The sequence below is a fragment of the Leptinotarsa decemlineata genome, unplaced genomic scaffold (genome assembly GCF_025532065.1).
Source record: "Leptinotarsa decemlineata unplaced genomic scaffold, Ldec_3_MD MMD2_tig00026374_RagTag_RagTag, whole genome shotgun sequence".
Classification (NCBI taxonomy): Eukaryota; Metazoa; Arthropoda; class Insecta; order Coleoptera; family Chrysomelidae; genus Leptinotarsa; species Leptinotarsa decemlineata.
The window spans coordinates 3,231,342-3,245,963 of record NW_027412710.1 but is presented as its reverse complement, the minus strand read 5'-3'; the positions used below and the strand labels follow the sequence as shown (position 1 = coordinate 3,245,963).

The following is a 14,622-nucleotide window of genomic DNA, read 5'->3' as shown; positions in this document are numbered from 1 at the left end:
AGTAATAACGTTAATGATATATGGATGCATATATTCCTTTTTCGAAGAAACTACCTTTTTACGGCAAACCTTGGTTCAACAAAAATTCGAGCAAGCTGTCGCCTCCAAAAATCTACCTACCGGCAGTGGCGCAAAATTCCCAGTGTCGAAAACCGAACTAGGTTTTTTTAATGTTTGCAACAGCTGCAAACTGAGGATAAATGAAAACAAAGAAATTCACAGTCAGAATTAGGGATGAACTGCTTGCCAATCCCAACGGGTCTAGATCTTTCTGGTTGGTAGCTAAAACTGTTAATCAAAAGTTTATAATAGGGTAGCCCAAGCGGGGATTTCGGGATTTACTAAAGCGCGACAGATTAATATACAGGAGAATACCTTCTACCCGGTTGGGTACCTCCATCAAATATGAGCCCCATATATAAGACCGCCTGTGAGGGATAAAGGATCAGATTAGTAAAAAAAAATGATCATCAGAAATTCTCGAGCGCCTCAGATTAAGGTAGGGTGAGTTAATTACCTGCTAATGAGTGTATATTCCAGTAATCTGATAATTTGAGAGTGACGTGAAGAAAGGGGAGGGCAGCAAAGTTGTAAAAAAATAACATCAGTTCGACATTTTCGAGCGTAGCTAGTTTTTTTTATTTTGAAGGAAATAATTCAAGGATAACGAAAAATATATAATCTGACGATTTCCGCAAGCCAAAATAACGAAAATTCGTCGATAAAGTTCAATGCGTGCAGCTGTGTGATACCTTTATTTCCCTCTTCGAGTCTCTATTCCTCTATTCTTTTTTTACTTTTCCTCTATCTATTACTCTCTCACTCCGTCCCCACTCTGAATTCTGTTGCCATGACGCCATCACAGCTGATCAGAGACTCGTTCGTGATGAAGATGATGATGATGATGATAATGATTAATCAATCAATTAATTGTTGGATGTAGCCGTTACTGCGTGGTAGGAAATCATAATGAAGAAAAGAGAAATTAAAACTTTCTATGTTTTTTACCACTTTTATTTGTAACTTACGTTACTGCAGTTTCGTCCTTTAAGGACATTTTCAAACTTATACAATATATAAGTTTGAAAATGTCCTTATAGCACGAAACTGCAGAAACGTTAGTTACAAATAAAAGTAGTGAACAACATAGAAAGTTCAATTTCTCTTTTCTTCATTAATCAATTAATTGATTATAGGAAATTTAATTTTTTTGAGCATTTTTTAAAAATTATTTTCTTATAAATAGAAGTATTCTACTTAAAAAACATACACCTATTTATTTGCATGCTATTTCCTGAGCTTTCCAATTGATTAAGTTCAATGGAATATTTTTTTTTTAAATATTGTTTTTGTCAGATTGAGCGAATTCCTCTAGATAATCGTCAGATTATGAGACAGCACGTCTGAAACATAAAGATGAACCATATATATTTCAATCTGACGCGCTTGAGTATTTCAAAATGGCGAATTTTTTTTGCACATTATAATAATTGCCGCGAGTTTGCGTCAGATCGAAATCGTCAGATTATTGAATGAGAGCTTTTTTTGTTGCACTTAACATCCCCTTAGAAAATCTGACGCGCTCGATTAAATTTTTTTTCCTCTCACTTTTAACCCTTACGTACAACCATCCGCTTCTTGCAAACGATCAGATTAACATACCAACATTATTAAAAATACGTAGGACATTGATGCTATTAATATCTGACGCGCTCGAGTATGTCCATGCAACAGTATTTTTTTACATGTTTAGATATCTATAGCCGCTTCCCCAACCGATGAAAAGGTATATATTATATAACATTTCTTCTTCTTATCATCTAAGCTTTGTAACCTAATATGTCTCAATGACGCTCGAGTAAATCCCTATTTTGCATCGTGGGCTTCCCTGCTATAACAAAATTCACAATTCCACCGCTAACACAAGCAGATGGTGCAATTGCAACAACAGTCATAAAAGAAGCAAATCCACTTGCTAAACAATTTGCGTCCCATTCCACAGTCAATTTTCTGGGAAATTTTCTACCCGGTTCTGTCGAAAACTAGTTTTCGACAACGTCTAGTCAGGCGAATTCTGCAACAGGTCACTATCATCTATCATCTGGTCCTGATGAAGTGCCCGTCATCGTACTTAAAGAGTGCGCAAATTAACTCGCACCAGTATTTTGCAGACTTTTCAACCTGTTTTAGGAAAATGGGGTTTTTCCTCCTGGTTGGAAGATTCCTCGCGTTCAGCCCATTCCCATAAAGGTGTAACGGAGTTAATAATTCTCCCAGTGGTACGTTAGGTATTTGACCCCGACTGAATGAGTACCTTACTAGATCAAATTACCATTCTATCGCGATAGAAATCCCAGGTCGCTAATGCGATTTGCCACTCTATAGCGATAGGAAACTGTACTATGCCAGGTCACCAATGAGATTTGAAAATCATACGTTATTTGTTAATACACCGTACCACCGATGGAGGGCACATCACCGGACACCACGTAGAACTTTATTTCAAATAATCTCGAGAGCATCTACCAAGGCAGTTATCCAGTCATCCTGATTCTGGGTGATGATCCCCCTCCACAGGACTATCGCATGAGATCATCCACGGATTGGGAAGCCTTCAAGGCTCATCTAGTGGAATCACCTACGGACCGTGAGGCGCTTCAAACTCGCAACGGCCTCGACGCGGCAGTGGCAGATTTTGAATCTGTGAACAACGCTTTCAGCGCAGCCACAACCAGGACAGAGTGTCCTCTGCGAAATTATAATGAGTTTCCTTCCAGGATAAAGAACCTTATCCGGGAGAGAAATCGACTCAGACGAGTTTATCAGTGGACTCTCCACCCTGAAGACAAGGCTGCGGCTAGCAGGATGACCAACCAAGTGAAACAGGCCATCATTGACCACAGGAAGGTGGAGTGAGTGTTTGGAATCTCTCGAACCTGGGGATGATGAGCTATGGCGAGTCACCTGCAGGCTTCCCTCCTCTCTTCACGGACAGCGCGGTATCTGCTACTTCCCCGCCGAGAAGGCGTTGGCCTTTGCAGACACAATGAACAATCAGTTCCAGCTCAACGTTGATCCAGATGATGATATTGACCGTGATATCCGGCTGTAACAACGAGTTCAGCGAATCCTCAGGGAAAATGATGACGACGTGATCCGTCCAGCTTTGGAGGAAGAACTGAGGGGGTACATTAGGGCCTCCAAACCCAAGAAGGCTCCGGGAATTGATTCAATCAACAATAGGTTGTTGAAGCAGCTCCTGGAGAACTTAATAAGATATCTATTGGATATAATAAAGAGATCAATCGCCCTCAGATACTTCCCCCGAAGATGGAAGCATGCCGTAGTTGTCATGATTCCGAAACAGGGCCAGAACCCGCTGTTTCCCCAGATCCATCGTCCGATTAGTCTGCTTTGCTCAACGGCTAAGCTGGCTGAACGTGTTGTGCGGCAAGGGCTGACCGAAGAAGTTGAAGACCCAAATGTTCTGCCTGATGAACAATTCGGCTTCAGGAGGGCACACTCCACCAAGCTGCAGGCGTTGATACTGGTCGAAAACTCCATCTCAGAGCTTAATAATAGGAAGACAGTCCATCTTGTCCTCCTGGACATTTCAAAAGCCTTCGACCGAGTATGGCACGAAGGCTTATTACATAAAATGCTCGATTTCGACCTGCCTCGGGGCCTGATCCGGTGGATTAGGTCCTTTCTGAAGGGCAGAACATTTCAGATCCGAGTTGAAGGAACCCTGTCTCCTGTCAGGGAAATTCAAGCTGGAGTACCTCAAGGTGCTGTGCTGTCTCCTCTACTATACAGCCTTTACGTGAGCAACCTTCCGAAGTTCGATCACGTGAAGGTTTCCCTATGCGCTCTCCTCGATACGGCTCTCCTCGCTTCTTCCATGGGTCGAGGGTTGGCGGTCGTCTACATGCAACGCGCATTGGACGACCTCGAACGCTGGTACCTGGAGTGGAAGATTCGGGTGAATCCAGGAAAAACTCAGGCGATAGATTTGGGGAGGCGCAACGTTTCTTCAGATACCAAAGTCACAATTTCAGGCAGGGAGATCAAATGGGAGTCAAATACCTAGGTCTTTGGATAACCGCCGACTCACCTGGGTAAATCATATCGACTATTAAGAACAGAGTACAAATGAGGATAGCTAAACTCTATCCTCTGATCAATCGAAACTCTGAGCTCAGTCTTAGAAATAAGATTTTATTATACAACACGATGTTCAAGCCTCTCATTATGTATGCTTCGGGCGCTTGGAGACAAACCGCTCCGTCAAACCTCTCCACTTTGGAAAGGTTGCAGAATAAACTTCTCAGGATGCTGGTGAATGCTCCATGGTTCGTGCGGAATGACGCCATCCGCAAAAATTTGAAGCTGTTAACTATACGGCAGTCTATTCAGTCGAGAAATCAGAGAGTTTTCGAGTTAGCGGAAACTCATGATAACCCATTAGTCAGGGAAGCTGTAGATTACACTATAGACGACCCCACTCAATTCAGAAGGCCCCGTCGCTCGGTTGAGTGAAGGCCCCACGGCGTCTATTAAAATGAATAGTTTGTTCATCAAATACCCCGGTCAGGAAGGGGTACACAAGGCCTGAGCGGCATAGATGTCATTGACCTTTATGCCGCCACCAAAACACCCCACGTCATGAACCACTGGTCCTCCTGACGAAAGACAGTTGAAAGGGTAAGGGATAAGTTTCCAACCTGATAAAAAAGAAGACGAATATCAACAACCAAGGCAGTTCAGTTGAGTTTAGTCTCAGTTCCAGTTCCAGCTCCGCTGGAGCCCGAGCTCGAATAAATAAAGGCAAACCGGTAGGCAAAACACAGCAGGTACCCAGGATTCGAACCCAGGACGACAATTAAAGCCTGCCGTACTGGCTACAATTAATTTAGTCAATATCATAAAGACCCCTAGTGTATTACCTTTTCACTGACGCTGCCCGGAGCACGTGGAGCACACCACGCCGAAAGCTGGCGCCCGAGGCAACCCGTGACCTGAACTCGGCGTCAAAATGACCCGTAACGCGTAAAGAGTGTGACAAAGGGCAAGAAAACTCTCACAAATAACTATAGACCAGCTGCTTTGCTGTCAGTGATATCAAAAATCATGTTTTCCTGACGACAGCCAACTTGTTTCGTCATTCCATTTAGATTCCAGGACATCGGCTACGGAGGCACATCTTCACCGGCAGCAGGAGGTTGCATATCCTTATGAGGATCTAGGAGTAATTTCGAATTGGAGTGAGAGTAACCAGGTTCAATTCAATGCCACAAAAACCCAGGCATCGGTTTTCTCCAAGAAGATAAATGTCTCCGAACCGAATATAATAATGTCAGATCAGACAATTCCGCCGCTGCTTCGATAAGTTTGTTGAGGGTTGAAATGGACACCAATACGATGTCTTGGCACAATCATGTTGCTGGAATTGCAAAGGCTGCTTCTCAAAAGTTTGGAACTCTGTTCCAAATCAGAGAATTACACACCTCAGCAACTTTTGATGCAGTATAAAGCTCAGATCAGACCTTGTTTTGAGTATTGTTCTCATGTATTGAGCCCTGTCTCCAAACATACCCTGAAGCTGCTGAATTTCATCCAAAAAAGAGTTATCCACCTGATTGGAGACGCGAATATCGCTTGCAACCATGATAGTCTGGAACATCGGAGAGAGATTGGAGATCTGTCTCTCTTCTATAGATACTTTTACGTGAAGTGTTAAAGAGACTTGACACATTTGATTCCACTAAGAGTGGTCATATCAGAAATATGTGACAGACTGCTGCTCTTCGTTTTGAGGTTCAATTCAGTTCATTTCGAACTTCACTGTTCAAGAACTCTTTCATCTGGAGAACGGCGCTTATATGGAATAAACTTCCTGAGAAAGTTTTTTTAAATTCAATATGCAGCGATCCAAATCCAATGTGAATCACTATTTTTGCACATGCACAGCCCTAAGAGCGCCTTAAGGATTTTCCTGTAGTGCTTGTGTTTTGTCTTGAAAAAAAATAATCAAATGCTATCGGTATGAAATTAAAGAGAATATGCAGCTTGTAGGTGGAAGCAATCTGCACCATCTGAATGCGGGAGAGACGTATTATCACATCGGGGTGGAACGACGCCACTCACAAGAGGTAACAGCAGTGAAGAACTCTCCCCGCTGCAAGTATCAGCACAAACTTCCACAGATCTGGTCATCAGAACTGTCGGGGAAGACATAAGTCGCTGCTGCTCTACTCGCTGCTCTACTCGTTTGGAGTAGTGAAACGGAACCAAGAAGAGCTGTATCAACTCGACGTAAAAACCCTAATGATGATGCATTTTTATATAGGCGTTTGCATCCCTATTTAACTTCTTCACGGTTGTAGTTTCCCTGAACACAGAGAGTTGGATTTCTGTGTTTGGAGTGTCTATCTGTAAATTCAACCATGAGAAAGCAAGAGTTGAAGCATTTCTTTTCAGGGCAGCTGCCCAAGAAGCTGGTGAACTTAGTTTGGTTTCCGAATCTGAACGAGTTGCTCTAAGGCACTCAATATCAAAAAGAAACAACACTCAACTAAAAATTTCAAAATCCCTTTCAGATAATTAACCAACGAAATAATTCAACTAAGCAAAACTTCAGTTAGGAATCAATTACTGAATTGGTTTCCGTGAATACTTTCATTTTTGAAGAAAATCTTTGATTCAATTTATAATGGGGCAGGAAAATGAAACAATGTTTCCTTCAGAAACTCAACACAATGTTTATTTTTTTGAAGGTCGAAACAAAAGGAGACGTCGCACAACTTTTTATAAAAATATAAAAAGTGTGTTGTGTTTTAGGTAGTAATGAGAACAAACTAGAATCGGACAGTACATTTCCACTACATATACAGAATGATATATTCTGCCGATATATCACAGTTTTTATATCGGAATGTTCATAGGCGGGTTGAAAGTGAATGAAAAATCACCAATATGCAGAAAAGTTATATGAAAACGGTCACAAAGTTGAAAAAATGTATTGATTGAGCTAATCGTATATCGAAAATATAAAAACGAAATTTTTAAACGATTGAAAAAATTGAACCGTAACACACTGTAGGGGTATAATTTTCATTGAATTAGTATAATTCCATTGAATTAGTTTTGTCTTTTTTCAGACGACGAACATGATGATGATTACTGGGATCATCTATACAGAAAAAGACCAGTAGCTGAACACGATGACTGGAATGGAGATAATTGTTGTAAGTAATCAGTAGCTAGTTAGTTTCAGATCGTTAAACCTATCTTGATTCGAAGAAGATAGATGGTTATACAACCGCTCAATTACTCACTTAGGTAGATACAAACGAGGGACAAATTCCAAACCAAAAATTTTTGCTAAATCTTCAATCACCAAAGCGAACTTGTCATCTCTCATATGTCTTTGAATAGGGATATGGGTATACAGGGCATTTATTAGACTTTTCTCGCAAATAAGACAACGGATCCATCGGAAAATGTTGCCTTAATTATTAATGTGATATACACGACTAAAATATTTTAGACGATGCGGCTTCCAATATAAAGTAGCTGTAATATATGCTACATTGTGAATGCACCTTAACAGGATCCTGACAATTGACAGTGCCTAGAGGGGTACTAGCAATTGAGGTTCTGTGGTTGGGGGTATTGGGAATAATAGGTTGGGTAATGGCGTGGGCCAGTACAAAGGAAGAAGAAAAAGGGTCCTTATTTATAACATTAATTGGTCCGGAGGCATACAAATTGTTGAAAAATCTCATGCGTCCTGAAAATCCGGCGACGAAAGCTTATAAAGATATGGTGAGCGTGTTAGAAAAGCATTTTACTCCAGAAGTATCAATAATTGCTGAAAGGTATAAGTTAAATAGTAGAAATCAACAACCAGATGAATCCATATCTGAATATATAGTACAACTGAAAACCCTATCAGCATCTTGCGAATATGGTAGCTTTCTAGACCAAGCTCTAAGAGATCGTTTTGTGTGTGGCTTCAGATGTGAGTCAGTTGTCCAAAGATTATTGACCAAGGACAATTCACTAAAATTTGAGCAAGCTTGTAAAGAGGCATTGAATTATGAGATGTCAACAGCACAGTCTAAATTAGTCTTTCCACACACAAACGTACACCAAGTCAAGTCACAAGGCAGGTTTATGAATAAGACAAGTCAACCAAAAATGGGTCAGTCTTCAAAACAGTCAAGGTATCAGTCAAACAGTGAAAGTCGTTCACAAAAGTCACAGTACAAGCAAGCACAAAGAGATTGTTTCCGTTGTGGAAGACAACACAATTGTGATACATGTCCTGCAAAAAACTGGGAATGTTTTGTATGCAAACGCAAGGGTCATACATCTAAAGTCTGTAGACAGTCTAGAGGAGTCAAGTATGCAGAGGGTGAAGAAAACTCAGAGTCAAAAGAGGTACATAATGAGCAGTGTTTGAACCTAGAGTGAAATTGTTATTAACAAAATTTCGAGCGAATGTCAACTCGTTCAGGTTTGTGTTGAAAACAAAAACATTGAAATGGAAGTAGATACCGGAGCTAGTGTAAGTGTAATTTCTGAACAAGATTATGTTAGATATTTTGAAAAGGAGTCATTAAATTTACCTGTAATATGTCAAGTTAGGGAAAACGATAACCCTACAACATGCAATAATCCTAGTTCCCTAAACAGTCTGAAATTGTCAACTAATAAGTCAAGTTATGTTCTGAGTCATGTTAAAGTTCAAAGTATGTTAAAAAAGTTTAAGAAGTTATATCCAAATGTTTTTAATAATGATAGGAAAACACATATTAAAGGTTTTGAAGCTAATTTAGTAGTCGAAGAAAATGCAAATAAGATTTTTCATAAAGCTTATTCCGTACCTTATTCATTAGGAGAAAAAGTAAAAGTTGAACTTGAAAGTTTAGTGTCAGAAGGTATTCTAATTCTAAGTCATGCAGATATAGCTAGTCCTATAGTGGTAGTGCCAAAGAAAAACAATACTATCAGAATGTGTGGGGATTTAAAAAAAACTGTTAACCCAATTTTGAAAATGGATCACTACCCTCTTCCAACTCTGGATGATTTGTTTTTCTCAGTATCAGGTGGAGTTATGTTTAGTGTGTTAGATATATCCAATGCTTATTTACAATTGTCAGTTAGCAAACAAAGTCAAGAGTTATTAAAAATTAATACTCACATTGGATTATTTCAATACACTAGATTACCTTATGGTATCTCAAGTAGTCCAGCTATATTTCAGTCAACGATGGAACAAATTTTGAAAGGGTTGGAATTTGTAGGTGTCTATTTAGATGATTGTGTAATTTCAGGAAAAAAATTAGAAGAATGTATTAAGAATGTTGAACTGGTATTACAACGCTTTGAAAAACATAATTTCAAATTAAATTGTGACAAAAGTATATTTTTCCAGTCAGAAATTGAGTTTTTAGGACACACTTTGAGTAAAGAAGGTATACAACCATTAAAATCCAAAGTAAAAGAAATTATGGATGCGCTTGTCCCCACTAACTTAACTCAGCTTGAAAGTTTTTTTGGGTTGTTAAATTTTTATTCTAAATTTTTACCTCATTGTTCAGATATCTTAAGTCCACTGAATGACCTACTAAGGAAAAGCCAACCTTTTAAATGGGGAAGGTCTCAACAGGCAGCTTTTGAAAAATGTAAAGGCATGATTAAGAACTGTGTTACTTTAACACACTACGACCCTAATAAGGAACTTATAGTGGCTGCAGATGCAAGTCCATATGGGTTGGGAGCAATTTTAAGCTTGGTAGAAGACGGTGTTTGTAAGCCAATCTATTATTAAATTATGCTCAAGTACAGAAAGAAGCATATGCAGTCGTGTCACCAGCCATTAAAAATCATTTTTGGAGAAAAACAGGGCTTGCCTACGTTAGCTCATGCCAGAATTCAGCGATGGGCGGTGACATTATCGGCATATAACTATGAGATTAAATACAAAAAAGCTAGTGAGATGTCAAATGTTGATTGTCTTTCGAGATTGCCGCTTTCTGAGATGTTCGAAGAAAGTAAGGTAGAGGACCAAGTTTTTGCTTTCACATATGAAGATAACTTGCCTATCACGGCAGAGCTGATTTGTGGAGAGACAAAGAAAGACAAATGTGTGAGTGAAGTCATTGAAAACATTAAACATGGTTGGTCTTACTGCAAAAATGAAGAATTGAAGCCCTATTTTCAAAGAAGAAATGAGCTGAGTGTAGAATATGATTGCCTAACTTGGGGAAATCGAGTTGTAATACCAGAATCCTTAAGAGGTGCACTGTTGGTGCACCCCGGAATTGTAAGAATGAAACTGAGAGCTAGAAGCGATTTTTGGTGGCCAAATATCAACGACCATATTGAAAAATTTGTTAGTCGATGTCAAGCATGCCAAATATTGAGTAACCGTGAAAAAAATGTCAGCACATCAACTTGGGAAAAAAGTGAGAGAAACTTTTCGAGAATTCATGTTAATTTTTTTGATTTGGAAGGCTACAAATTCTTTTTAGTGATAGATACCACGTCAAAATGGTTAGAGATTTTTTGAATGAATGGAACAAATGCTCTAAAGACAATTGTAAGACTTCGTGAAGTTTTTAGTAGATTCGTTCTACCTGAAGTTTTGGTGGCAGACAATGGACCCCCTTTCAACAGTGAGGAATTTCATCAGTTCTGTAGATCCAATGGAATACATGTAATTAACACACCACCGTATCACCCAGAATCTAATGGCAGTGCAGAGAAATACGTTTCGACAGCAAAAAAATCTTTGAAAAAAGTATTTTTACAGGATGTACAGGATGTATTTAGTGAATCAGTCAGTGATGCTATATATGACACAGCTGAAGAAGTGGGTTACAGCTAAAGTTTTAAAAGCAATTGGTATAAATTCTTACTTAGTTATGACCTCAGAAGGAAGAGTTCGGTATGTTCACGCGGATCATTTGAAACCAACTTTTCTACAATTTCCAGAAATAGATGTTTCCGTAGATGGATCAGATAAAACAAGTAAGTCGGCGGTAGAGAACTTCCTAAAGTCCGATAGGCCTGAGAGTAGTAGTCAAAACCTTCATGAGCAGAAATCTAAAGAGAATCAAGGTTTAAAAATTAATGAGGTTCCCCCCTCAGTTGAAGTAGTAGACCCAAAGAGTTCTGTTAATCCTATTACACCTATACCTAAATCTCTTGCTAAAAATGTCAGGGTTTCCTCCCCCGAGTATTCAAAGACATCTCCATCATTGGTTCGTAAATCTCAAAGAGTTAGTAAGGCTCCTGACAGGTTGGATTTGTAACCGTGACTGGGATCTTGGAAAAAAGCTAAGTGGGAAGGAGTGTAATATATGCTACATTGTGAATGCACCTTAACAGGATCCTGACAATTGACAGTGCCTAGAGGGGTACTAGCAATTGAGGTTCTGTGGTTGGGGGTATTGGGAATAATAGGTTGGGTAATGGCGTGGGCCAGATTCTGTATTGTGATGTTCTAAGTTTTGATAATAAATAATTATAGTTAAATTGGACCTTTTGTTGTGTGAATATACAATAGTAGCAGCTACTTTAATGTTTCAAAAGGAACACCCAGTATACAATATCATATGATTATCCATCACTTTGTCAACAACTACCGTTCAGAAGATATAAATTAATTTCGATTGTTTTTATCAAACATGTACATTCATAAACGCTGATAAACTTGAATACTCTGATACTAAGATGATTGAATTCAAAATGGAGTGAAGTTATACCATGAGGATCTTCATTTCGGGTCATATTTTCATTTGCTTCACACAGGGTCTTCAAAAATGCAGATACTTTCATCACATAAAAAATAAGTGAAACAGACGTGGTTTTCTTGTATTCATCACTTATTTTTTAAATTCAACAGATTCCGTTCGATGTTCCTTCATCAGTCACAGATGGATAAATGTTTATCAAAATACTCTTCAACCATCAAATGAAACTTCTCTTCAAACAATAGTTTTATTAACGCTCACACACAAACTGAAAATAATTCCAAGGATTAATAAGTAAATTCAATTGTCAGTGTATTGAAGAATATGTTCGAACACATCTTCACCTCTTTTTAAACGAATATGTGATCTCTCCAAGAGATTTTTATTTGTAGCGCTTCTGATTGAGTCTACAGTTAAACTATTGAAAGCGCTTTTCCTTCTTCAAGTCACCAGGACCTGGCGGTATAGGGCCAGTCTTACTTCAATGGGGAGTGGATATTCTTATGCCGCACCTGGTTGGAATATTCAGAGCTTCTTCAGCTCTTAAGATATATTCCCAGTAAGTGGAGAGAAGTGCGAGTGGTGTTTATACCTACACCAAGTAGGATGAACTACACCTCACCAAAAGCATTCTGATTAATTAGTCCCATATCGTTCTTTTTGAAAACTCTGGAGAGGCTATGTGAGCGGAACATAAGAGATGAGGTACTTGTTAACAACCCACTTTATCCAAATCAGCATGCTTATACTCCTGGAAGGTCTACTGATTCGGCTCTTCACCATGTGCTTGGCAGAATCGAGAGATCATTGGACAACAAAGAATCCACCCTGGGTATATCCATAGATATCGAGGGAGCGTTTGATAAAACAACCTTTCCAACAATTACCCAGCAACTACACTCCAGGAATGTACCCCTGGTAGTAGGAGAATGGATACTCCAGATGCTCTCTAGCAGAGCAATAAGTATTAATGTAGAAGACATCACAGTGAAAGGACTGGTTATGAGAGGATGTCCACAGGCCACAAGCAACGGCCATCCAAAAATCATATCCAACAGCGATTGGCTTGTTCAAACATCACAGGAGCCATGAGAACAACACCAACGGCGTTGCCTCCTGTACGTTAAGGAGGTTGCGTTAATGGCCATGTTACGATTGCGCACGGCTGGTGTAAACATCGAAGTAGGCTGCTGCAGGCAGCCAGTGATGCAGTTGAATCCAGGTTTGTGTCTAATAAACCCTACGAAATACAAATAAACCAAACCGCAGAGTCAGATGCTGTAAATGCAAATACATAACAATCTGCACCGATAGTAGATAAGTCCTATTAGCCTTGAACAGACAACGTGTTACCTCAGGCCTAGTACTAGAGTGCCACCAAGATTCAGCCAAAGCCCCGGTAGATAATAACATTATCCTGAGTTAGGTTAAAGAGCACGACGGGAGTAAAGGTAATCGCATTGTCGATTCCTCAGCCAAGGAAGCGGCTGGACTAAGAATTTTAGAACCAAGTGACACCTACGACCTGATGACTTCGACAATTGCGGAACCAGCCAAACGTCACACCCATGCTCAATTCCTAAAGAGATAGGATGGAATCAAAGAATGCAGTCTGTGTCTTCTGTGTTAGGAATCACATGTTAAAAGGTAAGACCTCGTTAGTCCTTAGCTTGCACAAGTTTCTCAACTTCTGAGAGTTGTCGTTCGTATGGGGGCGGCAGCTAATTAACGGAAATACAGATTTTTTTTAAACAGACAAGTCTTACCAGAATCACTCTGGGCGACCCTGGGAAGCTGGCGCCAAAAAAAAATTGGCGATAACTAGGAAAAACCTACGCTTAACAGTAGGATTTCTGACTGGCCATTGTCAACTAAGGAAATACCTCCATTTTACCTCAATAAGAAAGTGTGTGTTTGGCGAGTCTTGGCCTACACCTGCCGATATAAAGAAGTGACTTGTCCACCTTCCTGGAAAGGACCGGATGGACGATGACCTAGGAGGACAACCCCTCGGGAGGATGTACAATGGGTCACATGTGGCCCAAGTGCTGTGGGCCTACACCCTCCCTACTCTACAGAGATACTATTGAAAGCAGTTCTAACAGTCGATTTCGTATCCTTCATTGTTGTTACTGGGTGGTAGTGAACCATATTTCAAAGAAACCCCACACAAGTTATTCTGGATAGCCAACAGGGCGATGTACACCGGACAGCAGAGAAGGCAGAAAAAACCCTCTCGGTACTATCCAAAATAGTACCTAACATAGAAGGACCCAATGCCACTAAAAGACAGGTACTATGCAGCGTTGTCTACTTGTTATTACTGTATGCCGCGCCGATGTAAAGAACAGCGCTCACCAGGTGAAGATACTTGGCGAGACTGCACAAATTCCAAAGGACAACATCCATGAGGGTACAAAGCGCGTACAGGACCATCTCGCGAGAGGAGATGCTGGCGACTGCTGGAGTTATCCCAATTGAGAAAATGGCGAAAGAAAGGGACAGGCTATACAGGACCGCTAATGAGAAGAGGAATCCAAGGGTGGAAAGAGAGAGAACAAGAGAGCGGTGGCAAGCGGCCTGGAGTGGACCTGGAAAGGGGCAATGGACCAGGACCCTAATCAAAGATGTGGGAAAATCGGTCAATAGGAGACATGGCGGGGTGGGGTATTACACCACATAATCCCTCAGTTTTTTTTTTCATGGACAAAACACAACCACCACAGGAATATCCAGGAACATTTCCAGGAAGTTTATTCCACATGAATGCAGTTCCCCAAATGGGAGAGTTCTTGAACACTAAATTTCGAATTGTACTGAGTTGAACCTCAAAGCGATTGCATGGCGTATTTCTGAT

The 14,622-nt window shown here is 40.1% G+C and overlaps 1 protein-coding gene across 4 annotated transcripts in view; it reads left to right on the top strand.

The window, feature by feature from the left end:
* Positions 1 to 14,622, top strand: part of Lgr4 (Leucine-rich repeat-containing G protein-coupled receptor 4) — a 329,080-nt gene that overhangs the window by 186,240 nt on the left and 128,218 nt on the right. For all 4 annotated transcript variants that reach the window (XM_074185451.1, XM_074185450.1, XM_074185449.1 and 1 more), the window contains one exon: positions 7,161 to 7,247. In XM_074185451.1, coding sequence (XP_074041552.1) covers positions 7,161 to 7,247 — 87 coding nt within the window. The remainder of the gene's footprint in view (positions 1 to 7,160; positions 7,248 to 14,622) is intronic.